Consider the following 26,126-nt stretch of genomic DNA (forward strand, 5'->3'; position numbering starts at 1 on the left):
ACACTATAGCACATATCCTCCATACACTTTAGACATAATTATATTCTATTTACTATAAGCTGAAGGTGCATAATTAGGCATCATAGTTTTGATTGCCTGCACATGCAATTTCTGGTCATTTATTTCTTTATTTAAGACACCTAAACTGCACCTTTATCCACATATGGGTTCCAGGGCAGTGTACATAAAAAACAGAAATCTTCATACTTCAATATACATCTAAATGATGCATGCATTTAAAATACATTCCAAAAACTGGCCAAATCCTGCATGCATGATAAAAGCTGCTTTAAATTTATATATGTATATCATCTTATATTTTATGCCAATGGAACACTGTATTGGGTTTCTATATTCCTCTTCTAAAATAACCTAAATAAAATATGACATATTTAGGGCCAAGACTTTTGATGTATTTGACTCCACCTTGAGAGTGCTCATAAAACTGGTGGGCACAATCACTTTACAGGATTGTAAAATCTTGCAAGAGACAAATCCAGTTAGCGTGCTGTTTTATACAAACAATACTGTCCAAATCCTTGAAATTATCTGTTATACTGTCTCTATATATTTTAAAAAGTTTAAATCAGTTCATTTTCTTTAAAAATCTGTTTAGAGATGTATACTCTGCAATAAATATAATGGTTCCACTTTAAAAAAAACAAAAACCCATCATAGAAGCATTAGAATGAAGGATGGATGCTTTATTTCAATGATCTGATTACTTGATTCTATTGGGTATTATAAACATGTACTCTAAAGTGCCTAACTGAGGAGCTGAGAATGCAGTACTAAGCCTTAAGTCATTTGATTGTTATTGAATATATTCCATTGATTTATCACAATGTATGCATTGTATATTTGATACCAGAGCAGGTTAGACTGGTTTCTTCTTTTGTCTCCATAATTGTCTAGGCAATTTTTTTCAGGTATCCACTGTTTTAAGTGGTATGCAGGAAGCAGAAACCAAACAGGATGTAGGGAGCGAGAAATGTGCTGTTTTCCTTCTTTGCATGATAGTTGAAGTCAAAAGACGTCTATTGCAAATGTGTGTGTGTGCAAGCACACATGCAAGATGAATAATTACTTCTTGTGAATTATTCAATGGTTTCAATGGAACATATGCACTCAGATTTTCCCCAAGAACATGTATTATTCCACTTAATTCTGCTCATTATTTTAGATTCATAACTGGGAACTGCATGCAAGTATTTTCCTCTATGTCTTAAGCTTGAACTGAGTTCCTTGGGTTGTAGGCTTTTGATAAGTTAGATGGCCACAGAGTTCTATTTTCTAGATTAATCAGCAAAGGAATTTCTTGTACATGGATCTAAAACCACAACGCTGTAGCTGATAGAACGGGGGGAAGCACTTTTCTCCTGGATGAGAGCTCTAGAAGATTTTGAGCTATGGTTTATGCAGCAGCAGTACCCAATGGTGGAACTGTTTGCTGGCTTGAAGACATGGGCACCATTCTCTCTCTCTCTCTCTCTTTCACACACACACCATTCAGATAATGACATTTATGAGCTGGTGCTTCCCATGAATAACCAATCACAGAGAAATATTATTTGCATGATTGCTTCTCTCCCTTTTTGAGAGGGATGACTTGTATGCATGGGGGCCCTCTGCTTACAAGTGACATTCTCTCTACGGTAAAGAGAAGGGCAACCAAGCTACTCCACCACTACATACAACCTACCAGCATATAGCCATAAAAGGGGCCTACAGGGAAGCAACAATGAAACCAAAGACCAATGGATGGAAAGCATACTGCCTATGTCTTAGCACTTTGGTCTTAGGTGTATACACTGACCCTTCATTGTACATGTTGATCCGAAGTAATAAAAGCAAAAGGCTCATGCATGTGAATGAGAGGGTGTAAGGTACAAGAAGTCTCAAAACTGGAGCTCTGACAGTATGCCTCAAGCCCTTCAGTTTCTGTCCCGATGGGACAGTGGTCAGGCAGAGGGAGCTGCTCATTTTATTTCTGCTGCTCTAAAAACACCATCACAGCCAATAACCATAGGGTGATGCAACTGAACTTACACGCTGCATTTTGATGGGCTTGTTTTTACTTCACTTGTCATTTTAAATATATAGGGTCATATTACTCTCAGAGAGCAGAAGGTATTCCCCAGGCTGGGCTTATTACCTCTGAGTACTTTTTGAGATTTAGTTCTGGTTTCTTTGCTGTAAGCTGCTTTGAGCATGATTCTTTTTGTGGAAAGATAGGATGCAAACAAAATCATGATGGTGATGATTCCTGCTGTGGCCCTGTAAGGGCTGGGCTAGTGGCAGCAACCTGAAGTGACCCTGGAACTAAGAGATGTGGAACCAGCCAGGAATGGAGACAGTGACAGCACCATGGCACAAAACAGGAGGGAGGAGAAAGGTGCAAGCCAGAATCAGGACTAAGGAGTAACCAAAATGTAAGAACATGCCAGAGCTCAGGAAAACTGTGATGCTCAAGCAAGGCTCAACTGGAACAGGGAGCCTTCTCAGACATGCCTTATAGCTTCCATAAACCATGCCTGGCTAAGGAGGTAGAAACCCCAAAAAGAAAAGAAAACAGAAAACAGGCCAATGACTGCTATTGAGAAAGGGAGAAAATGGAAAGCCTGGGGAAATGGAATCCTGGAAGAGAAAGACAGACAGATATTGAAAGGGCAGAAAGAACCATCTCATTGTCTGGATGGCTTATTCACAATGAGAAACTATTTTAAAATGTTACTACACTGAGATATCGATGTGGCATTCATTTTATATCAGAATGGGCGATTCAGTTTCTAGTATTCTCACCTTTTGGTTTCTAAGTTAATAATATGATGTTTTATCCACGATCCATGGACAGTAAGGCCAAGTGTCCATCTGTCTATAAACAATATGGGTTTATGTCAGGGCTGAATAAGAAACCATACAATCTGCTAAACAGGCACTTTTTTCAGGTACTGACCTCATTTATTGAACATATCCACAGATGCCCCTTCACCACATTCACATTATGCTCTGAGACTGTGCAATCCTGACTTCTAAATGAGTAATATATGCCCAGGTTCTGACCAGAGCAAGTAGAGATAAGGCTCTTCTTTTTACGCTTCAATTGACTGCTTTGCAGCTATTTCAGGAAAAAATAAGCAGCATCCTTCAGAGAAGGCCCAGTGCCTATAATAAGGCTATTTAAAATGTACATGATTCGGTGACTGCAGACTTTGTTTCCAGGTAAAGAAGAATACGATAAGGCAAAATTGATGTTAAATAGCAATGGACCATATAGGCTTGAATTTAATTTGAAATAGCATTTAATTTGCTTGAACTGAATTCTGAATCTTTGTTTGCAACATTAAGTACCACTAATCACTCTTTAAAATGACTCCCCATAGCTTCTGTTCAAAGCAGATATGATAAATGTTCTATATATCAAGTTCCTTTCAAAGGAACAGATTATACTCAGAGTTCTCTCTTACAACTATCTTAGATGACAATTACCTGCAGGCTTTTACAATACAGACACTGAATTAATTAACCTTTGCCATAAATTATAGCAACTCTAGCAAAGGCTGATACTTCTATTGCTTCAGCTCCTTAATAATCTCACAATACAAGATGACAAATCAGCTGCTTGTTATTCCTAAGGCACACAATGACGACTTCTGCACGATTCCCCTCCCCTCCAATGAAACTGAATTCCATTGGGTGAAAGCCAACGTTAGTCATACTCAGAAAAGACCCACTGGACTACTTTGTTTATTACTTCATTGGATATAACTCACTGTCTCCACAAGTGGGCATATAGAACCAGAACTGTGCTTCTTAAAATTGAGCACATTTTGATATTCCTATATTGTTGCAAATTAGGGATGTATAAAATACTGCAATATGAACCTGCTAGGGACTGACTGACAGAACCATTGCAGGGATCACTGCTGCTTGCTTAGCTGTGCAAATAATTGCTCATGAAAGCAATCTGTGTGTAACATGGGAAGAGGAGACTTGAGGAAGACCACGTCTCCTCTCTAGTGGTTTTCATTCATAGAACCAATGACATCATCCAGAGTTCCCTGGACATGCAAGTAACAGTTACTTGTGCAGTTAAACTAGCTGCAGTATGTCTTTATTAAATCTGACCTACAGGGGCTTCCAGACCACCTAAAACAGGGGTCAGCAAACTTTTTCAGCAGGGGGCCAGTCCACTGCCCCTCAGACCTTGAGGGGGCTGGACTATATTTTGAGGGGGGGGGGAATGATGCAAGAGCACCACGAGCCCCGGTGGCTGCTTACCTGTGTCTTGTGAGCAGCAGGGGCTGGCAGCGGTGGAGAGATGATGAACAGCACGCGAAAGGTCTCCGGAGAGGGGCTGCTTAAAATGGCGGCCACTCGAGTGCTGCTGCTGCTGGCACCAACAAAGCCCAGCCCCCTTCCTCCTCTAGGCAGGGCAGGGAGAAGCCAGGAGGAAGGAGGGAGGAGGCACCACCACCGCCCCCATATGAGGGAGAGGGAAAGAATGTGTGCACTGGTGATCCACGTGGCAATTTCCAGACCGTCTGAGGGCTGGATCCAGAAGGCAATTGGGCCTGATCTGGCCCACGGGCCTTAGTTTGCCTACCCATGACCTAAAGCCATGAGTTTTCATGAATATCAGCAGAAGCACATGAAGGCAAGTGGAATTGCATTTGCTGGGATGGGGAGAACTGTTAGCAAGGTCAGGAAACCTATGAGTTGGTATTCTGGGTGGCACAGATGCCTCCAAACCACCAGATCACCTCTGAATTCACCAATGCCCTTCCTTATTCTGGCAAATGCCAGTAGGGTGCCATTCCCTCTCCATCTTCCCCTCATGCACCATCACTGAGGAATAGACAACACAAGGATGGGAAATTTTAAGAGAGTTGAAGGTGTATGATAAAGCCTTAATTACCAGTCCTCTCTTCTCTCCTATCAGTCCATGTACACAACATGTGCTGAAATGCAAATTTCACCTTTTGTCAGTGAACATTTGTGTAACCCCACCTTCCTTCCAACAACTTGTGTGTGTTTGTGTATATGCATGCATACTCTGGGGAAACTATTGGAACTGGGCTCAAAAACTGCTTCCAAATGAAAGTCACGATAAACTACTTGAACTGGGGGGAACGGGATTCACAAACACATTTAAAAATATACATCTAATTAATTCCTTACAGATCACAGGCTACACAGATTAAATAGCTTTTTTCAGTGCACACTGAAGTTACCCATACTTTGACTAATTACGTTCTTTCCAATGCTTGTCAGAAGTTCACTGAAAAACGTCAACATTAAAAAGGCAATAACAACACAGAGATGACAGCCCCAAATACACAAAATCATTAGCCAGGTCCACGAGCACATATCATTTTCATGAAAATATTGACATTTTTAAGTACCCTTGGGTTATTTTGCTGTGGTTTGGTTACAGACTTCTTAGCGTAGTTATGTTTTCAAATAATTTCCCTGGAATGTTGAGGACTAAAAAATTGCTTTTTTAAAATGAAAGCTTATGGAGGCAGCCATATACTGAATGTATTAAATCCCTTAAAATTGGAAGTTGATTACTTTAGGGATTATGCAAGACTGCCAATTAAAGATAAAAGGTCTTATCCAGGTCTGGTTGAGTGCAAGACTGCTCACCAAGCACTTTCCTCTCCCCTCTCTCCAAGGAACATAATGTACTGTTTTTTCCCTTTCCCCAGTGTGGCTAGAGTAGGAGCACAGGACAGTATTCAACTAACTTTAACACAGAGTAGATAGACCTACTGAAATTAATGGATTTAAGTTAGTCATGGCCATCAATTTCAATAGGTGCATGCTGAGTGAAGGTTGGATTAATACAACCCTCAGTAGTTATGGGTGAAGCAACGCAAGGCATTAATCATGGAGCTCCATCCTAAAGTGCAGGGTTGTTGTTTTTGAACAAACATCGAAATCCCAGCAGTGTGTGTGTGTGTGTGTGTAATGGCATTTAACCTTCTGACCCCAATTGCGGCCCTGACCTGGATCATCCCTAGCCCCAGTTATCTATGCACTATAATTCTCCAGCTGGGCCAATATATGAGTATATTTTGTCTATGGTTCAAGCATAGCTATGAGAATGCTAACTTGGGGATGAGTGGGCAGCACATCTCACCAGTGCTGCAACATCTGAACCGGCTATCGGTCCATTTTCAATGTGCTGCTACTGACCTTAAAGTGCTTCTCAGCTTGGGATCAGAGTATCTGATGGACCACCTACAAGCCAATTTATGTTGTGAAATCATCTTCAGAAATTCTTCTTCAGGTTCCTCCACTAGCAAAAACATTATAAAATCCTTTTTCCACAAATGAACTTACTCCTTGCAGAGTCAGGCAAAGGGCTATCAATTAAGATTCTCAGGAGACACTTATACATTCAAAATCTGTATCTTTCAGATTATGTTTGCTTAAAGGAATATATCCTCTTCCTAACGTTCCTGTTTTTAAACTAGCAAAAAGAACATGCCCTCAAATACAAGAACATAAAAGGTAAAGGTAAAGGGACCTCTGACCATTAGGTCCAGTCGTGACCGACTCTGGGGTTGCGGCACTCATCTCGCTTTACTGGCCGAGGGAGCCGGCGTACAGCTTCCGGGTCAGAGCCGCTTCCGGCAAACCAGAGCAGCGCACGGAAATGCCGTTTACCTTCCTGCCGGAGCGGCACCTATTTATCTACTTTCACTTTGACGTGCTTTCGAACTGCTAGGTTGGCAGGAGCAGGGACCGAGCAACGGGAGCTCACCCTGTCGCAGGGATTCGAACCGCCGACCTTCTGATCGGCAAGTCCTAGGCTCTGTGGTTTAACCCACAGCGCTACCTGCGTCCCTCTAATACAAGAACACAGGAAACAGCTAACTAAAACAGTAAATTGGTATATCTAAGTTCCGTCAACACTGACCAAAGCGGACGCTACCGTCCATAATTTATTTCCCAGCTCAATTTAGAAATGCCAGGGACTGAACCTAGGGTCTTCTGCACGCAAAGCAGATGTTCTGCTGTTGAACTGTACCCTTTTCCAAGAATGCTCAAAGAAAATAGCTTTAAAATGTCAAGAGTATAAGACAACCGTAACTATATTCTTGGTTCTTATTGTGTTTCATGGACTATCACATTGAAGTGAATCTTATATTCTTCTAATCTATGTGATACATTACGCGTTTTGCATGAATCTAACCTGAATTACAAGTCCACATACTGATACTTCTTGTACATACACAACAAGTGATAAAAACAAAAACAAAAAACATTTTTTGTCCCTACCTCTTACCTCACTGGCAATGTTCTGTCTCCTTTTCTTCTGTCCATCTCTCTCTGGGGAACAGGATACCAACGAAAATTAAGTTTCCAGTTAAATCCTCCGTAAGTCATGTCTGACCCAGCCATATACTCAAAAGTGTCATCGCTGATCACATCAATAATTGGGCAAACAACAATCTTTCTACAAAAGAAAAAGTAAATATGCAAGCAGGTAATTTTCCATGCAAGGAAATCTCTCTAGCCCCAAATACAGATGTGCACTATTCACAGAGCCCTCAATAATCATCCATTTGGTAGAATAAAGGGAATCTAGATGGTTAAATCCAGCTGCTGCCTCTCCCCTTTTGGAACAACTGATTACTGCTTTCTTTGAAGAGGGATATATGGCAGCTGGAACAGGGAGATGACCAATGTATGAAGCACCCATTTGGACATAGGATTTGTCGTCCAGCTAGAAGTACACACACAGAGCCTTGCTTCTAGAGCAGGAATGGATAATGTGTGGTCCTCCAGATGTTGTGAGACAGCAGCTCCCACCATACTTCAACACTGGCTATGTTGGCTGGGGTTGATGAGAGTTGGAATGCTACAGATTCCTTATGCATGTTCTAGAGGCAGAAAGCCCTCATGAACAAGGCTGCTGTTTAGAAGTGCATATGCTATACATACTATCCACAGCACATTAAAGCACTACCATGTTCCTTTGAGTTCAATGGGATTCCAACACACGTAACTTCCTCCACATTATGTGCTTTCCACTCCGCCTTTAAAATAATCTGCTGTGCTCACATATTACTGATGAATAGTTCTGTGCAGCTAACAAAGCAAACTGTACAGCTTCCATTCCCCCCCCCCCCATCAGTTTACTAAAAAATTGGTATTTGTTTCTCTGGCTTTTAAACTCATTAATTCAAGAATGATTTTATGCTGCTTGTGCCAGCTTTTCTGTGGATATTGCATTGATTTTAATGTTTCAACTTCGTTATTGTTTGGAGTTTGTGTGAACAGCCCAGAGGGCACTGTTAATGGGTGGTCAATAAATGTCTAAATTCCAGCTGTATTGGTCTGGACAGAAAATGAAATAATTTTTGTGTGTGCAAGTCTATCAGCTAGAAAACAACCAGAAACATACATTTCTGTCATTTTTAACCTAATGAGAAGAATACAAACCAGAGAAATAGTGTGTGTATATAATACAAACTGTAAAAGTGAAAACAAGGATGACAAATTAGTCTGACAATGTAATTAACAGTAGGAAGCCACAGGAAGAACAGTGAGAAATGTTATTTGTGCTTTGTAGGCTGGATCCAAAAATTATTGAGATTGGATGGAGTCAAGGATTATGGACTCCATGTACATCCCCTCCAACATTTCTCCAATGAAAATAGGGACGTCCCATTCCATAATGATAATTTTACTATTTACACCCCACACATCTTACTGGGTTGCCCCAGCCACATCGGGCAGCTTCCAACATATATAAAAACATAACAAAATATTTTTAAATCTTCCCTATACAGGATTGTCTTCAGACGGCTCGGGGTTCGGATAACTCCATACCCTCCAACATTTCTTCAATGAAAATAGGAAAATAAGGAAAAGTGGGACATTCCGGGATCCAAACAGAAACCGGGACAAATTCTCTAAATCAGGGATGTCCCTGGAAAATAGAAACACTTGGAGAGTCTGCATGTATGACCTGAAAGCAATATTGTTTTGAAGGCGTGTAGCTGGTGAAGGTGAAGTGGAAGGGTAGCAAAAGATCTGGGTGAAAACTGGCCTTGGGATAGAAGCTACTTCTCAGCAGTTGGAATGATCTCATTGGGTTGAGGCACCCGATTATCTGTTTCTACTGTGCTCCAAGGTCAGGGCCTACTAACAGGGAAGTTGTTTCAACTGTGCCAGAAAGTTCTAGCTTTGAATGCTTCTTACTAGTTCAGGGGATTCACCCCCGTTAGTATGCATTTCATTATAAAGCTAGCCTTTTCTGTTGTTATCTCTGCTTCTATTACCTTGCCTCTTTGCAATAACTCTTTGGAGAGATAATACTTTTTGTGCTATGGGCTAGATATTTTAGGATCAATGCTCTATGATATGTAGTGAGTTAGGGCGAGTTAGCATTATTATTTTCTTCCGGTTCATAATTCCCAGCTGTATTTGTCAATTGGATTTTTGAACCCCAATCTGGGTGAAGATAAAACAACAGTTATTGCACATCATAAAGACTATGATGTGTGTGTGTGTGTGTGTGAATTGTTGTAACTACCTTCAGGACTGTGACAAATGAGGTATACATTTTCTAAATCCATAAATAAAATAATTAACAATGGGGCCAATCAGATCTGTCACATTAATCAGGAGGACATGTCTCGTTAGACCAATTTGCTGAACAATGGAGGCAAATAAAAAATGTGTGGGCCTACTTTTGTCCTAGAAAAGACTAGAAAGGCCTTGGCTGAGACTTATATTTTCAGTATCAGCTCATAAGACATTTCCCATAACTAACTGAAATACTATGAAAGAAGTAGTTTATAATAAACTTACTTCTAATTAAAGCTCTCCTGGTAGATGCTGTCACAGTGCAAAAGGATTAGTTCTGAATTCTCACCTGTCTTCCTTGATTCTTGCCAGCAGGGGCTCCAGCCAGCCTAAAGTGCATTCACAGTGTGCATCCAGAAAAGTTATGACTTGGCCCTTGGAAGCTGCTGCTCCTCTAAGCCGAGCTCGGATGAGTCCTGATCGCTGTTCCATCCTAATGATTTTTACTGGCACTTGCAAACTTTTCACATAATTCTCTAATGGGACCTTCAGAAAATCTGCCAAATGCAAATTGGGGGGGGGGGGGCGGAATACAACAAAGTGTTTGTTCAAATGAAATTTGGAGACCGAAAGGAACACAGGATAGAAATTGTGCTGTTAAGATGCCACACACTGCTTTCTGAAAGGATGACTTCCTTGCAACACTCTAATAAACGCATTTGCAAAGGTCAAAAGATTCTGAAGAAGGAAACAAAAAGCTACTGAGAGACATATTGACAATTCACAGAATAAAGGAGGGAAATAAGGCCAGCAGAGAAAGAGAAAGAGCAGTATGTGAATGCTGAGGTGAATACAGCAACTATTTGTTTCATAGGTCATTGAGAATAAACATGTGGAGTAACAGCCTGAAAAAGAGCACCAAGTGGAACTGTCTTGCAGCTGTGCAGTGTAAATAGTATGGGTATCCTACACATAGTGGGACGCGGATGGCACTGTGGTCTAAACCACAGAGCCTAGGGCTTGCTGATCAGAAGGTTGGTGGTTCAAAACCCCGTGATGGGGTGCGCGCCCGTTGTTTGGTCCCAGCTCCTGCCCACCTAGCAGTTCGAAAGTACGTCAAAGTGTAAGTAGATAAATAGGTACCTCTCTGGTGGGAAGGTAAATGGCATTTCCGTGCACTGCTCTGGCTCGCCAGAAGCAGCTTAGTCATGCTGGGCACATGACCCAGAAGCTGTCTGCAGACAAACGCTGGCTCCCTCAGCCTATAGAGCGAGATGAGCGTGGAACCCCAGAGTCGTCCGTGACTGGACATAACGGTCAGGGGTTCCTTTATCTTTATCCTACACATACAGACTCCTTCTCTGCTTCTTGTATGAGAGACAGAGAGAATATACTTTGGCTCACATAAGTCCATAATATTTTTTTTTTTTAAATAATATTTATTAAAATTTTTCAAAAATACAAAAAATATCACTTTACGGGACTCCCCCCTTCCCCCACCCCTACCATATTCCCCTTTCATATTGTTGGCCAAACAAGTTCCCCATTCAAATTGAAACTTAATTTGTTTTACAGTAAAAAAAAGAAAAAAAAAAAAAAACAAAAAAACCCAGTGTTCTTTCCCCAAGACCCACCCCATGTCATTCCACAATTTCCATTTTTTAATAAAAGAAGCACCCCAGATAATAGAAACAGAAAAGGTAGAGAATAAAAAAATATAATGAATAATAGACCAATTCAGCAAAAAATAACCAAGTTGACAAGCCTTTGGAGTTTTAGTTCTCCCCCCCCTGTCCCCGGTTTAATTTCCCCCTGACCATCAACCCCTGGTGTCTGCCTGGAATTCTTAAGACCATAAATCACAACTTTTCCCCAGCTCCTTGCTGGCTTTTTCTTTTTTTAAAATTAAAAATAAATTTTTTTGAAAATCAAAATTATTATTATTATCATTATTTTTCAAAACTTTAACTTCAGTCTTTAATAAAACTGTAATAAAACTCCCTCCATTGTTCTTTCCAGGTTGTAGTCTGATTTCCCTTTGTTCCGCTGCTAAAACGTTGTAGTTCGAAAGTTTGGTAAGTCTGCAGGGATGGTTGTTATTCAGGGGCAAAACCTTACGTTCAGTCCCTTCCTTTCTTCAATAGAAAAATCTATTGTCTCCTTTAAAAAAACAAAAAAGAAAACACCCTGAAGACGAGATGTTATTTCCGTTTTGCAGCTTTCCCAGAAGATAACCAGTCCTGTAAAGTTCCATTGGTGTTTTTCCACTTTCCCAATCCTTGTAATGTCCCGAAACTCCTCAAGGGGGATTGTTGTATCTTTGTTTCCTCTAATCCAAAAGTCAATTCGTTATCCATATTCGCCATTTTGTATCCAAATTTTAACAAGTTGTAGCAAATTGTATCAAATTTAACCAGCCAAGTTCTCATAATAAAATCCACTCCGCTTTTCGACTTTGACAGCTATTTTAACAGCTGTCAAGATCTCCGACTCCTTTCACCAGGCTCTCTCTTCAGTCACCCCGGTTCCCAGGGGGGGGGGTTGCGTTTCCCTTCTCCAGTTCCTCCTCCAGCACAGTTCTTGTAGTTCCCCATCGTGAAATTTTGGATTTTTATCAGCAATGCAGGCCTTTTTGGGTCTTGGTTTCCCCGTCCTTGTTTTGGAAAGTTTACAATAGGGAGGGGACTGACTTCCTTTTTGGATCCCCCCCGCTCGTATCCAATTCGAAAAAAAAAATTTTTTTTTTTCCTCCTTTTGAACCCGATTTCCAAATTTACTCACGGGTTGTTGTTGAAAAGTCCGAATTTTCAATGGAAGAAGTCAGCGCTCTCCGCCGAATGGCATGCGGCTTCGCTCAGCAGGGGAAGCAGAGAACTCAAGGCACCACGCTTCTCCCCGGCACCCGATCCGTAGCCTTTAAAAAGGCTCCTTCACGAGTCGGGAGGGCGCTAACGGTGCAAGCCGAGTCTCCATGTCCACGGCCTCCGTGGCCGTGGTTTCTAAGGGTCCCCGCATCGCCGGTGCGGTAGAACCCAGCCCCTGCCGAGCAGACTCCCTCCGGAGCTCGGAGGGAGTCCGCCATTCGGCGATGGCGCCAACCCGGAAGTCCTCTCACATAAGTCCATAATAGACTCCAAAATCCTTCCAGTGCATGATAAAGAACACTTCTGGGAAAGAAGCAAACTAAATGCTGGTCATATTTTTATGGTGAGACAATAGATAGCTACTGTCTTTTTTTGGGTGGGGGGGAGCTGCAAGGAATTATGCCTCTCACCCACACTGGAGCACTTGAAAATACTTTTCCTGGTCATAGTAATTACTTCCCCCGCCCATCTTAGGCAGCACTTTAATAGGTTTTTGAAGACTTGAAACAACTGACTTTTCAAAATAATAATGTTTCCTTAGCTATGTAAAGAGAGATATAACCCGTGTTGCTGGCTGCTGAAAGCCCTTCCTTTGGAAGAGCAAGGCATTATGATAGAACAGAAGAGGAAAAATGAATAAAAGAAGTATTTGGCCAAAACAAAAGGTATTCACATATATCCTATTTATCTATTAAAACATTCCTACTCTGTCTTTCTGTCATTAAGACATCCAAGCCAAACAATAAATATTCCATATTTGATATGTAACAAAAAGCAATATGATCCTATGAGATGGAAGCAGACGGAATTACCACATTTTCAAATGCCTTAATACAGTTTTCACCATGTTCCAAAAGGCCAAAAGAAAAATGTGCATGGGCAGGTTTTCTGGAAGAAGGAATTCTAAAGTTCAGGAGTAATTCTTTCCTATACAGCAATATAATTTCTCTCACAAATACACTGCAGAGCATAGTAAGGCCTTAGGTGACCTGAGTGATTGAGAATAATCATTTTGGCGGCATTGGCCCTGTACACAATTTAGACCTTTGGAAACTACATAAAATGGGACCTCCTCTTCCCATCCTAGAGGGAAGTCTGTTGAGAGGTCCAGGAGAAGCATACAAGGACATGCATACCTAGTATGTATCACGAAAACAGGACAGAATTCATAGAAAAGGATCTAGATAACTAATTTCATCCAGAAATACCTGTAGCCAGGCTTACTACTACATCATTCATAACCCTCCCACAAAATAGTACATTTGAGAATGGTCAGTCATCATCATCATCATCATAATTTATTATTTATACCCCACCCATCTGGTTGGGTTTCCCCAGCCACTCATAAGGAGTGCCCAGCCTGTAGCTGGTCAGCTATGGGTCAACTGGTCCAAAGTTCACCTCAGCAGGATATAGCAGGAGTTTCTGTAATATTTATCCTACTACAGATCTTTTAAAACTGTTAATCCCCTTTTCTGAGTGGCATTAACAATCTGTTACCTGCTGAGCAAGTCCCACTGGGTAAATTTACTAAGCCTGGGTGTGCATGTGGCAGGCCTCACTTCTGCAAGTATTCTGTCCACATTCTCTGCATGCACACACTGAAAAGTATCCATATAAACTTGACAAGCAATTGTCAGTTATAAATTGAAGCTCTACACAGAGCAGGTATGGTTCATTTTGTGTTCACCATGGGCTACAGTGGGTCTCTCTGGCTCACTCCAGGGGTCAGCATTCAACAAACCCCAACCTGCTCTGAACAGTGACACTCCACAACATTGCCCAGATGCAATGGTGATACCTTCCCTCACTACCACTGAGCAGGCAAAAGGGAATCTCACCTGCATCTGACAGACTTGAGTACACATTTTTCACCACTCTAGCCATTGTCCCCATAAAACCTAGGATTAACAGTAATGCAAGATTTTCAGAGTAAACAGATTTCATTTTCTTTTTAAAAGTATTTTACATTCTTATCGCCTTGCCACAACATTACTCTGGAATTATTTATTCCTTATCATAATTTGTTTTCTGTTCACTCATACCTCTTTCACTGGCGTCGTCTACCAAGATAATCTCAGAAAGTAGATAGTGTGGAGACCGATTTATAACACTGTAAATAGTACGAAGCAGAGTGCTCCAGGCTTCATTATGAAATACTATGACCACACTTGTGTTTGGTAGTTCATCAGGGTAGACTTTTGTCTTGCATCTGTCAAAGACAAAAAGGAAGTTGATTTATTCAGAAATTCATTCCATGGCACTAAATAATGGCATACAAGTTAATCAGGTTCCAGAAGCCAGGCCCCAAGGTTGCTGCACTGAAAGCAGAATGAAAGCAGAATATTAATCTCCCTAAACCTGCAAGAAAGATTCCTGCTGGTAACAAATGAATCTATGCTGTGGGTAACAGGGATATTAGTATTAAGACTCATGAAATCCACCTTCTAAAGACATTTTATTGCTCTCAAAACACTGAAAATAACAAGAATCAATGTTTTAAAAACAGCAAATAATAAACTCAGCACCAAGCATCTGCACACAGAGAGAAAACAAAACATCAAAAGGTATTTCTCATTTAGCCTTACATGCCTACACTCACACACATACATCTATGTTCACATGCACAAATAAAACAGCATTTCAGCATTGTTCTCCTTCCCACATCTTACTATTAAACCTCCTCAAAATGTAAACAATATCTCCTTGATCTATGCTTAGTATCCTTGCTACTGAAAAATCATGAGCAGCTAAACTGGTGAGGCAGAGACACAGCAGTAGAGTCTCTGCTGGCGGGGAAAACCCAACATTCCCACCCCAATATGTCTAGCTACAGGTCTCAAAAATGTTCTTTTGATACTATGCAGCACTTGCACCTTAAAATCTGATGCTACTGTCTAAGCAGTGGCAGAACTTCATGCTCTGGCACCAGGGGCAGAGAGCAGGCGGGGGCGTGGCTGGCGCGCGTCCTGGTGGCGTAGTGCGCTGCCCGCAGGGGCATGGTGCGCGTTCTGGGGGCATGGCGTGCAGCTGCGATGGCACCCCACCGGGGTCGTGGTGCCGGGGGCAGTGCACTCCCCCCACCCCCCTCTTCCTCCGCCAGTGTGTCTAAGCATTTCCCCCCAGGATGATTTACATATAAGCCCATAAAAACACCTTTACATTTTATATTGCATACTTAAAACAGCAGTGCCATTTATTCTTCCTGTTCAAAACTATGCCACATTAAAAGAAACATGACTACAATTACAGGAGCTGTAAACAAACAAATGAAAGAAAACCCTGTTTTCATCTTCCTCGGGACATTACAATAATTCTGATTGCTGGCAATATTCTAGTGAGTGAAATGTTTTCCTTTGGAAATCATGCATTTGTCAAATGTAGATTTATGAATACGCATGAAGTAAGTACAGCTGTTTAAATGTGATGAAAACACACTTTCCAAGATCAATAACATGAAAACAGAGTGCACTACATACCTATTTACTATTGTTCCCTTTGGCTATGTACAAATTATGTGACCATAAACTGTTCCACTGTGCTTTATCCCTTTCAGGATTGTATTGATTTCAGCAATGCAAGGGTAGATAATACATCACATGAATAGAAGCAAAGCAGTCAGACGAGATGAGAAACTGCAGTGACTACGGGCGATTTAAGAGGCAACAGTTATCATTTAGGACCAAATCCAAACACAGTGGCTTAGGTGACTTTACGGATTGTAACGGGATAATTTAGCAGTTACTATTTATTGCTCTACATTAAGAAAGTTAACAGCAGCAATCAAAAAGTATGGCGTAAAATAAAAAAGCTTGATGCATTCGTTATTTGGGTGCCTTTTGTATTTTACAACTACCAAAGCTACTATTCAGTCATCAAAGGACTTGATGAATCTTCTGAAACAATGGCCAGTTCCCACTATTTCACAACTGTTAGAATTTATACAACTACAGTAAATGGAAAATCCTTCTTGCTTTCTGTGAAAAAGAAGAAGAGGAGTGACCATTGCACTGCCTACCATGTAGATTCACTGCAGGCAGAAGGCTACCAGTCCTGTAGGCACTCTCTCCCTCTTCCCCTCCTTGGCATGTGTTATTCCCAGCCCCATATTGTTGCCTTAATGTAGGGTTTAGGTCAGGGGTCCCCAACCTGCGGCCACAGAGGCCATTTAACCAGCCCACGAGTTGCCCCTGAACCGAGCTGCCCACTCAGCGAGTCCCTGCGTGCTGCACTGAACCGGCGAAGCGTGGCTTGGGGACTCTCTTCCACAGCTCCAGAAATTGCTTCTGTGCAGGCACAATTTTCAGCATCTGGGAATGCGCAGAAGTGATTTCCGGGACCACGGACATGCACAGACATGATTTCCAGCGTCGCACTGCACTGGCCCAGCCTACGGAGGATCTACGCGGGAGTGATCCAGCCCATACCCGGTAAGCCTTGCCAAGCCCTAGTTTGGTGTTACATCTCCACAGATGCTTTTAGCTAAAGGATCTGTAAACCTAATTCAAATATGATGGCAACCTTGATCAGCATTAACCATGCTCGATTGCAGCAGTGCAAATTCACACTAAGCCGACAAACAAACCAAGTAAGGATTATAACAAGAGGGAAATGGAACACGTGCCCACTGCTTACTCCGTATTTCTTAGCCACGATTAAGAGCTTGCAACATTCTGTACCTGTTGGGCAACAATATACTTAACTCAAGAGCTAAGTATAACTATGAACAGCACACTTTTCTGACTTGGGATCAGATAACAAAAATCACCCTTGGTTAAGATGCGTTTATAATTGAAAGCAATGAAAAAATATACTTTGAATTTTTCCTGTACAAAAGTTCCATTCAAAGGAAGGGGAAAAGGGGGAAAGGAAGGGTATTTTCATTCATTCCAACAGGACTTGTATAGAACTCTCCAGAAGACTGTGACCAAAATCAGAAATTATTGTTGATATTCCTTCTTAATTAAGATTTCAGGAAATGAAAGAAAAACAGATACAAGTTTTACAGTGAAAAATTTGCCTTACGACAAGACTGATGCAATAATTATTAACATGTTTGTTGATTAGACCAGACACTTGTGGAAAGCACAAGCCAGTGTTATCCAAAAGTGGTCTTTGCATATATGGGACACATATAGTAGTATATTGTTGTATTCCACCCCAATCTCCAGGTGGTGATTCCAGGGGTTCCAGGCTCGTGCTTGCTTTTGGAAATGAGGTACAGTGGAGACTGTGGTGTCTTTATGATATATGGTCTATTTACACACACACACACACACACACACACACACACACACACAGCCTGCAATGGAGGGGTCCAAAGAATTAACACTCCAAAAGGCCTTTGTTTCTCCCATAGCTGCAGCCTTGGGTTCCAGCAGAAATCAGGCATGGTTCTCTCATTTCCCAGCCAGCCACTCTTCGGCTTCTAGTTCACATAACTCCACTCTTCTCTTTGTTTTTCGACCAAGCAGTTGAGGAAGGGGGCCCTAACCATTATCTGTGTAGCAAAGAGTCATTTTCTTTGTTCCCTTAATGGCCCATTACCTGGGCTATCACCTCACCAGGAAGCTAGCTTGGCTACTCCAGGAATTTGAATCATTGCTTAAATTTTAACACCTGCTGTAGCATACAGCCTACTCCTCCCCAACCCCCAACCCCATAACAACAACAACAACAACAACAACAACAACAACAATAATAATTTATTTGTACCCCGCCCATCTGGCTGGGTTTCCCCAGCCACTCTGGGCGGCTTCCACAGAAACCAAAAATACACTAAAATCACACATTAAAAACTTCCCTAAACAGGGCTGCCTTAAGATGTCTTCTGAATGTCAGGTAATTGTTGATCACTTTGACATTTGATGGGAGGGCGTTCCACAGGGTGGGCGCCACTACCAAGAAGGCCCTCTGCCTGGTTCCCTGTAGCTTTGCTTCTCGCAATGAGGGAACCGCCAGAAGGCCCTTGGCGCTGGACCTCAGTGTACGGGCAGAACGATGGGGGTGGAGACGCTCCTTCAGGTATACTGGGCCGAGGCCGTTTAGGGCTTTAAAGGTCAGCACCAATACTTTGAATTGTGCTCCGAAACGTACCAATGTAGAGCCAATGTAGGTCTTTTAAGACCGGTGTTATGTGGTCTCGGCGGCCGCTCCCAGTCACCAGTCTAGCTGCCGCATTCTGGATTAGTTGTAGTTTCCGGGTCACCTTCAAAGGTAGCCCTATGTAGAGTGCATTGCAGTAGTCCAAGCGGGAGATAACCAGAGCATGCACCACTCTGGCGAGGCAGTCCGCAGGCAGATAGGGTCTCAGCCTGCGTACCAGATGGAGCTGGTAAACAGCTGCCCTGGACACAGATTTGACCTGTGCCTCCATGGACAGCTGCGAGTCCAAAATGACTCCCAGGCTGCGCACCTGGTCCTTCAGGGGCACAGTAACCCCATTCAGGACCAGGAAATCCTCCACACCTGCCCGCCTCCTGTCCCCCAAGAACACTACTTCTGTCTTGTCAGGATTCAACCTCAATCTGTTAGCCGCCATCCAACCTCCAACCGCCTCCAGACACACACACAGGACCTTCACCGCCTTCACTGGTTCTGATTTGAAAGAGAGGTAGAGCTGGGTATCATCCGCATACTGATGAACACCCAGCCCAAACCCCCTGATGATCTCTCCCAGCGGCTGCATATAGATGTTAAAAAGCATGGGGGAGAGGACAGAACCCTGAGGCACCCCACAAGTGAGAGCCCAGGGGTCTGAACACTCATCCCCCCCCCACTTTCTGAACACGGCCCAGGAGGAAGGAGCGGAACCACTGTATGACAGTGCCCCCAGCTCCCAGCCCCTCAAGACGGTCCAGAAGGATGTTATGGTCGATGGTATCAAATGCCGCTGAGAGATCCAGCAGAACTAGGAAACAACAATACTAAGTATGCCTCAAAGTTGGGGGGGGGGTAGGGTAATCCTACCCAAATACATCATGGAAATATAAGAACTTAAAAATCAGAGTTGTGGGGGGGGCACAAGGTTCAAGAGTTTTCTAAGGAGATCTTCAACTCTAGAACTTTATACTCATTTTGTTTAATCATCTGTCGTGGTTGCCTATTTGTTTCCAGGCTCAATTCAAAGCGTTGGCTTTAAAGTCCTAAATGGCTTGAGATCTTGGTGTATCTTATAGACCAATGTTCTGCCCTGCATTTCCATTCAGTATCCAAGGTCCTGATCCTGATTCCCCAGCTGTCACAGGTGGGTGCTCATGTGTCCTGCTTTGCAGAGGACAGTTGTATATTTGAAGAGCTGTCTGATCCCAGATAAAAAACAAAAAGTAATGAGAACAGGGACCTTAAAGTTGTCAGGACCTTAAACAGCACCTCAGAAACACACTGGACAGGCAGACAGATCACCTGGTCTTCCCAGGTATAATTAGGAATGTCTTCTCCTAACATCCTGGAGAGCTACTGCGGGCCAGTGCAGCCAACAATCTGCTAGATGGAGCAATAGTCTTGACTTAGTGTAAAGCAGCCTCCTTTTCTTCTAAGTACAGGAGTGCATGCAAAGTGCTCCCATACATGGGAGCTTTCATTTTCTGCTTTGGGCAGCAGAGCAATCTTGCACCCCATGGAATGCCACTGTAGAGGACCTAAGCTGATGTGATGGGTGGTTTGTATGCAATGCTTTAGATCCTAACCATATGCATTTCATTCATATCGAAGCAGCTGTGGAAACTGCAAGAATGCAAAGCTGAATGCAAAGCATTTTGAAATGCAGATCAGAATTTAAATTCTCAGAGATGCCAGTTTGGTAAATTACATGTTTTCTCCTTTTATATTTGTGTGCAACATTCAAGGTTTTGGACACAGCTGTATGTTCCTTAGAGCAGCGTTACAAAATGAACCATCTATTTCAAGCAGTAACTCGATACTAGAGTTAATGTTTATTACAGTATATAATAGAAGGTTGATGCACTGTTTCAGATATGAAATTTTCAAATGTACAGTAATAAAAAATCCCTCTGTATATTACTCAAAAGCAGTAATTTGCGCCAACAAATAATTTATAATTTTCTCCCTACTTAGCCAGAAGTAACACTTTAAAAACAACTCTCTTGACATTGCCTTGCTGAATTTTGCTGAACCAAAATACACTATATCCAATCTTATATCTATCTATCTATCTATCTATCATCTATCTATCTATCTATCATGTATCTATCTGGTGATAGATGGGGAAATGTGTCTTGAAAATGTCTCTATCGTGTTATATTATACAATATAAATAGGTCTGCAGTTTGCAAGAACAAAGAGACTTCACTCACACCTTCAGCTGTCACTGTTCATAACAATGACATACTCAGAATGTGGGCTTGAATATCAAGCTTTCCTTAGGGATTTAGAACTCTAAATAGAGCATTAATTTTTCAAAAGTTGCCTCTGCGCAAGAATTTCATTTAGTTAAAAGCTCAAAAAGCTTTTGTGCCAGAGTAGGAACAAAGTAGCAGATGAAGGAGTATTTCAAAAAAAATTAAAAAAAAAAAAACACACGCACAAAGTGCAGGTTTTTAAAGAGGCTAATCTTTCTCTCCATCTCCAAAGCAACTCAAGTGGATAATGTGCAGTTTTTCAACATTTTCCCAATCATACTGCTCCATAAAATAAGAATTGGCCCTTAATCCCAATAACAATGAAGCCAGTAGAGATCCTTTTTCTACTCTAAAAGAATGGAACACATCTATGTGTAAGGCGGGGGGGGGGGGGAGAAAGAGAAAGGGAAATCATAATCAACAATGAGGCACGTAGTTAAGAGGGAGGGAGTTTATCTTGTTCCCCAACCCTAGTAGTGTTTCAGGCTAGTAAACTGTTAGGAAAACACAGGTGCTTTAAAATTCTGTAACTCCATGTTTCAAGATATTGAAAAATGTAAAGCTGAGGGACAGATTTCCTCCTCCAGTCTTACTATCCACAGCCTGTGTACTGTGTGGCACACCTGAATGGGAGCCTCGGTTTGTATAGAAGATAATGAAAAGAAGCTGCAATCCAAGATAAGGTTGAGGAAAGCAATACCTCCATCCAACTGGAGAGACTGGTGACACTCAGAATCTGAAGGAGGGTGTGTGTGGAAATTGTGCCCCCTGCATCCCTATTTACTTTGTCCAATGGAACAGAATGGATAACACTGAGAACCAATCTCACATTGATATCGTCTCCTCCTTTCCATAGCCCTGCCTTACATTCTACAGTGGTACCTTGGGTTAAGTACTTAATTCATTCTGGAGGTCCGTACTTAACCTGAAACTGTTCTTAACCTGAAGCACCACTTTAGCTAATGGGGCCTCCTGCTGCTGCCACGCCGCCGGAGCACGATTTCTGTTCTCAACCTGAAGCAAAGTTCTTAACCTGAAGCACTATTTCTGGGTTAGCGGAGTCTGTAACCTGAAGCGTATGTAACCTGAGGTACTACTGTATTTCTAGAGCACAGTATAGTATTGGAAACAGTGTGTCTATGTCATGTTTCCCCATCTCCTAAGGGCCACTGCCACCATGTTCTGAGGTTTTCTCTCCTCCTACTGTAACACAATATCCTTTGCTGCAGTTTTAGCGATAATTATAATTAAATTAATTATTATAATAAAGAAAAACTGTTGATAAGAAAATGCTACCTAATGAGATTCCACATGGTTCTTTCTTTCTTTCTTTCTTTCTTTCTTTCTTTCTTTCTTTCTTTCTTTCTTTCTTTGCTACAGACTTGGTCCTTCATTAATGCTTTTTAGTATTCCAGTCATGTTCAGAAGCTAGTTTAGGAGCAATTAGCTAAGGGGCATTCTAAATAAAGCTAGAATATGGCAACACACTTTTTGTGTCATAGATGTTTACCCGCCCCTCCCCATCAGAATTTACTAATAGGTTTAAGGCAGACTTCAGCGTTGCACTTCACAAAGCAGGTAACAGATGTGTTGGTCTCAGAGCTTCCTTCCTAAATTGGATTTCTGTCAGGAGTGCAAAAGCAACAATCAAAGAAAAACTCTGTGACAAGTGAGATTTTCAGCCTGTGAAGGGAGGAAATTGTTGCTTCCATACTCGGTTGCATGTTTCCATTCAAAGTTATTGCCTATTGTCTTTACTTCACAAAATTAGTTAGACTGCAAACACACATTGTATCAATGAGCGTTATTTCCCTTAACTCTGAAAGAAATACACCAGAGATGGAAGGAAATGTTATCTTCTAGGAATAGCATGCCTGACTTGTGGGCACAGGGCAAAGTCATTCATCTAATACCTGGCGTTCTTCAGGCTGAATGATTTCACATTTGCCTCAGAAATACTCAACCAAAACATCAGTTATGTTTTCATGAATACTGTCAGATATGTATCTTGAAGACAGATATGCTCAAGGAAAAAGTCATATTGAAATTCCTTTACACTTTTGGGCATGGGAAAAAGAACTGCACAATTCTCAGACATCAGAGATGCAAACTACTATAAATTAACTGACCAAGATTGTTTCAAAGCAACTCTTCCTGCTTTCATCCCAAGTCCAAAAGGCTTTGCAGTGAGCTTCATGCATACTGGCAATGCTTGTGACCATACCATATGTCATGTTTGCTTTGCTGTTGCAGGTCCAAATTACCTGCCAGTTGGGGGATCATTAGCTAACTAAAACATCTTGTGTTGGCATAATTGATAATGCTTATAAGCAAAGTAGTTAACAGTTCAGATTTGTGCTGCCTTATGTTCCACGCAAAAAAATGAAAAGAGAGATGGTCCAATGGGAAAAGAGATGGCATTTTAAAATTCCAGGCATAATAAGACTGGACATCCTGATGACAAGCCATATGCAGACCTGGGACTTTGAACATTCTTTGTGTCCTTGAGTTTGGGCCAAGTATAAGTTCCACAGTTCTTAAAAGTGGGGTGTGTGTTTTTCCCCATAATCTAGTGTTTTAAGAAAATCTGAAGAACTTTTCTGGGAGATTTTTATTTTTCCCAACTTTGTGTCAGGCCCTGGAAAGAAGGAAACAGGAACTGGATCATCCAGAGCAGATGTTGTCAATGGGATACCCTTCAGATACTACTGGAACTACATCTTCCATCATCCCTGACCATTGCCTTGGCAGCTGATCTAGAGGATTGGTGCAAAGTAAGTAATATTATACACACACGTCAGTGCTTTTGCAATTGCCAAGTAGACCCAAAGCAGAGTCACCATCAGTGATGCCTCAGGACTGCAATACCTTAAAGACCACTTCTCTCCACATGAACCTACCCAGACCCTGTGATCATCATTTGATGCCCCTCTTCATGCACCTCCTCCATGAAAGGTCCAGAAGGTTGCAACAAGAGAATTAGACTTTTATGAAGTGGCTCCCCATTTGTGGGATGCTCTCCCCAGGGAGACTCGCCTGGCGCCTTCAATATACAACTTTAGGTGCCAGGTAAAAACATTCCTCTTTAACCAGGCCTTTGGCTGACTAACATCCTAAACTGTACCCTTTTAAATGTGTTTGTGGGAGGGGGTAGAGAGAGGGGTGTTATTGGTTTGTTTTTATTATGTATTTTGTGTTTTCATCTTGTATTTTTATGCTGTGAACATCCCTTAGTTCTACAAAAGAATGGCAGGATACAAATTTAAATAATCATCAACATCAATATTGTCATCAATATACCGTCCTCATTGTTCACACTGTCTAGAACCTTGTTACAAGGTGGTTGCAGAATGATAAGCTTTTCATATGCATTTGCAAACTTGGAGTGATGTTTGCTAAACTTTGAGTCCTGAACCAAAGATGATTGAACCATAAGTAGGAAGAGTAAGACGATTGTCTTACTCTTGAGCCTTTGAGAAATGTGAATCTGTAGTATTCCAAATATGGTTGGACTGTAGCTCCCATGACAATTAGCCATGCTGCCTGAAGCTGATGGAAGCTGATAGTACAACCACATCTGGAAGGGCAAGGTTCCCTACAATGGAGCTATAGCCAGTGAACGAAAGCAAATCTATAAATAAAGTAAGTAAATGACTTACTTTTGTTGTATCCTCAATAAAAGTAATAATTAGGTAAAGAAATTGCTTCAGTTTTCGATATTACTGACTGATCAGGCTGCACACTGCCCTCCATAATTACTGCCTCTGACCCCAAACCAAACATGAGGGAAATGGTATCACACATGAAAGCTAAACTTCATCCCTAGCATCAACTGATTGCCCAGCTGCTCTATTCACTGTCATGATCAAGTTTTCTAAACTGTGACTGTCCAGGCAAAAATGTACAGGAATGCATGAAAGAAGCAATTTCATGGTTGAGAAGTCTTGCACCATTGAGTCAGAAAATACAGCTACACTCAGCTCACAAGGTGGGCTTTGCTACCAATGGATGATCACTATAAACTTCCCCTGTGCACATGGGAAGTAAAAATAAATTTAAAAATCAAAAAAATCAGTGGGCATAGGAGAGAAAAATTGCTCCCTTTCCAACACAACACAACCATTTAAAACCTGTAAAAAAGATTGCATGGGTTGTATCTAAAACTCTACAATCCAGTAGGAATAACCTATTCTCCTAGCACATATATTATCATAATGTCAATCCTAGGCTGGAAATGATGATGATTATGATGCATAGTATTTATTTTGTCTTGGTAATAGTTACAGTGGCAAAGCCAGTATCATCATCAGTTTTCATGTATTAAATATTGGGTGCGGAGAGAGAGAGAGAACTAAGACCTCTGCTGTGAGATCACTATTTGCCAAGCTGTTTTATTTGGTGATACTCCAGGCTGAAACGCTTCATATTTCTTCAAACATGAGCTAGCGACTGAGGATGCCTGTCTTGTCCAGTGAGTTCATGGCAGTGGTGAAATTTGAACCAGTGACTTCCTCTTTCAATGGCTGAGATATGGCAACATTTCCTCAGCAAGAATACAGAAAAATAGATGTATGCAGTGCTTTTTTTCTTAAAAAAAAAAAAAAGTTTAAGGGTACTGTCATTTTGACTCAAGAAAATCACCATTTTATAGTTCAAATTGGGGGAAATAAATACAGTAAATGGACAAAAGTGCAAAGATTCACAAAATGTTTAGGGGTTTGTGTACCACTGCATCCCCCCAGAAAAAAGCACTGGGTGTATGTGTACACTAACCATACCCTGGTATTATCCAGGTTAAATCATAGTGATGTATACTATAAATAGAATGGAAATATGCAAAGCCATCCAATACATGGAATTTGGGCTTCTTTGCAAAACAATTTTCCCAAACCAATTTAAAAAGGTGCTGTGGTAGCTAAATTACAAGTTCAGAACAATTTTTAAAATGCAAAGATACTTCTTATATTTAAGATGCACATCCATTGGTTCTAGCTGCATAGGCCAACCTTCAGACAGAGAACTTCAAAAATAAACTAACATATGGAGCACCATCAGTGGCGTAGCGTGGGGGGTGCAGGGGGGGCCGGCCGCACCGGCCACAACATCTGGGGGTTAGGGTTAGGGGCGCAAATCCACGGGTTAGGGGGCGCAAATTACTTGCCTTGCCCCGGGTGCTGACAACCCACGCTACGCCACTGAGCACCATGCCAGTGTCTAAAATCCAGGTGCTTGCCTATCCTCCAGAGACAGGCTGTCCTCCACTGTCAAGCCATTATTAGACAAGTCTGATTTCCCCGCAGCTGGTCAAGGGCAGCCCTTTATGAATCCAGCTGTCTTTGATGTGCACATTGAGAAA

The 26,126-nt window shown here is 41.7% G+C and overlaps 1 protein-coding gene across 2 annotated transcripts in view; it reads right to left on the reverse strand.

Moving 5' to 3' along the window:
• Positions 1 to 26,126, reverse strand: part of GALNT13 (polypeptide N-acetylgalactosaminyltransferase 13) — a 152,602-nt gene that overhangs the window by 66,442 nt on the left and 60,034 nt on the right. For both annotated transcript variants that reach the window (XM_083579131.1, XM_083579132.1), the window contains exons 4-6: positions 14,456 to 14,622; positions 9,896 to 10,103; positions 7,298 to 7,468 (exon numbers count right to left, since the gene is read on the reverse strand). In XM_083579131.1, the coding sequence (XP_083435257.1) occupies positions 7,298 to 7,468; positions 9,896 to 10,103; positions 14,456 to 14,622 (546 nt within the window). The remainder of the gene's footprint in view (positions 1 to 7,297; positions 7,469 to 9,895; positions 10,104 to 14,455; positions 14,623 to 26,126) is intronic.

This window comes from Podarcis filfolensis (assembly GCF_964270895.1).
Source record: "Podarcis filfolensis genome assembly, chromosome: 1".
Lineage (NCBI taxonomy): Eukaryota > Metazoa > Chordata > Lepidosauria > Squamata > Lacertidae > Podarcis > Podarcis filfolensis.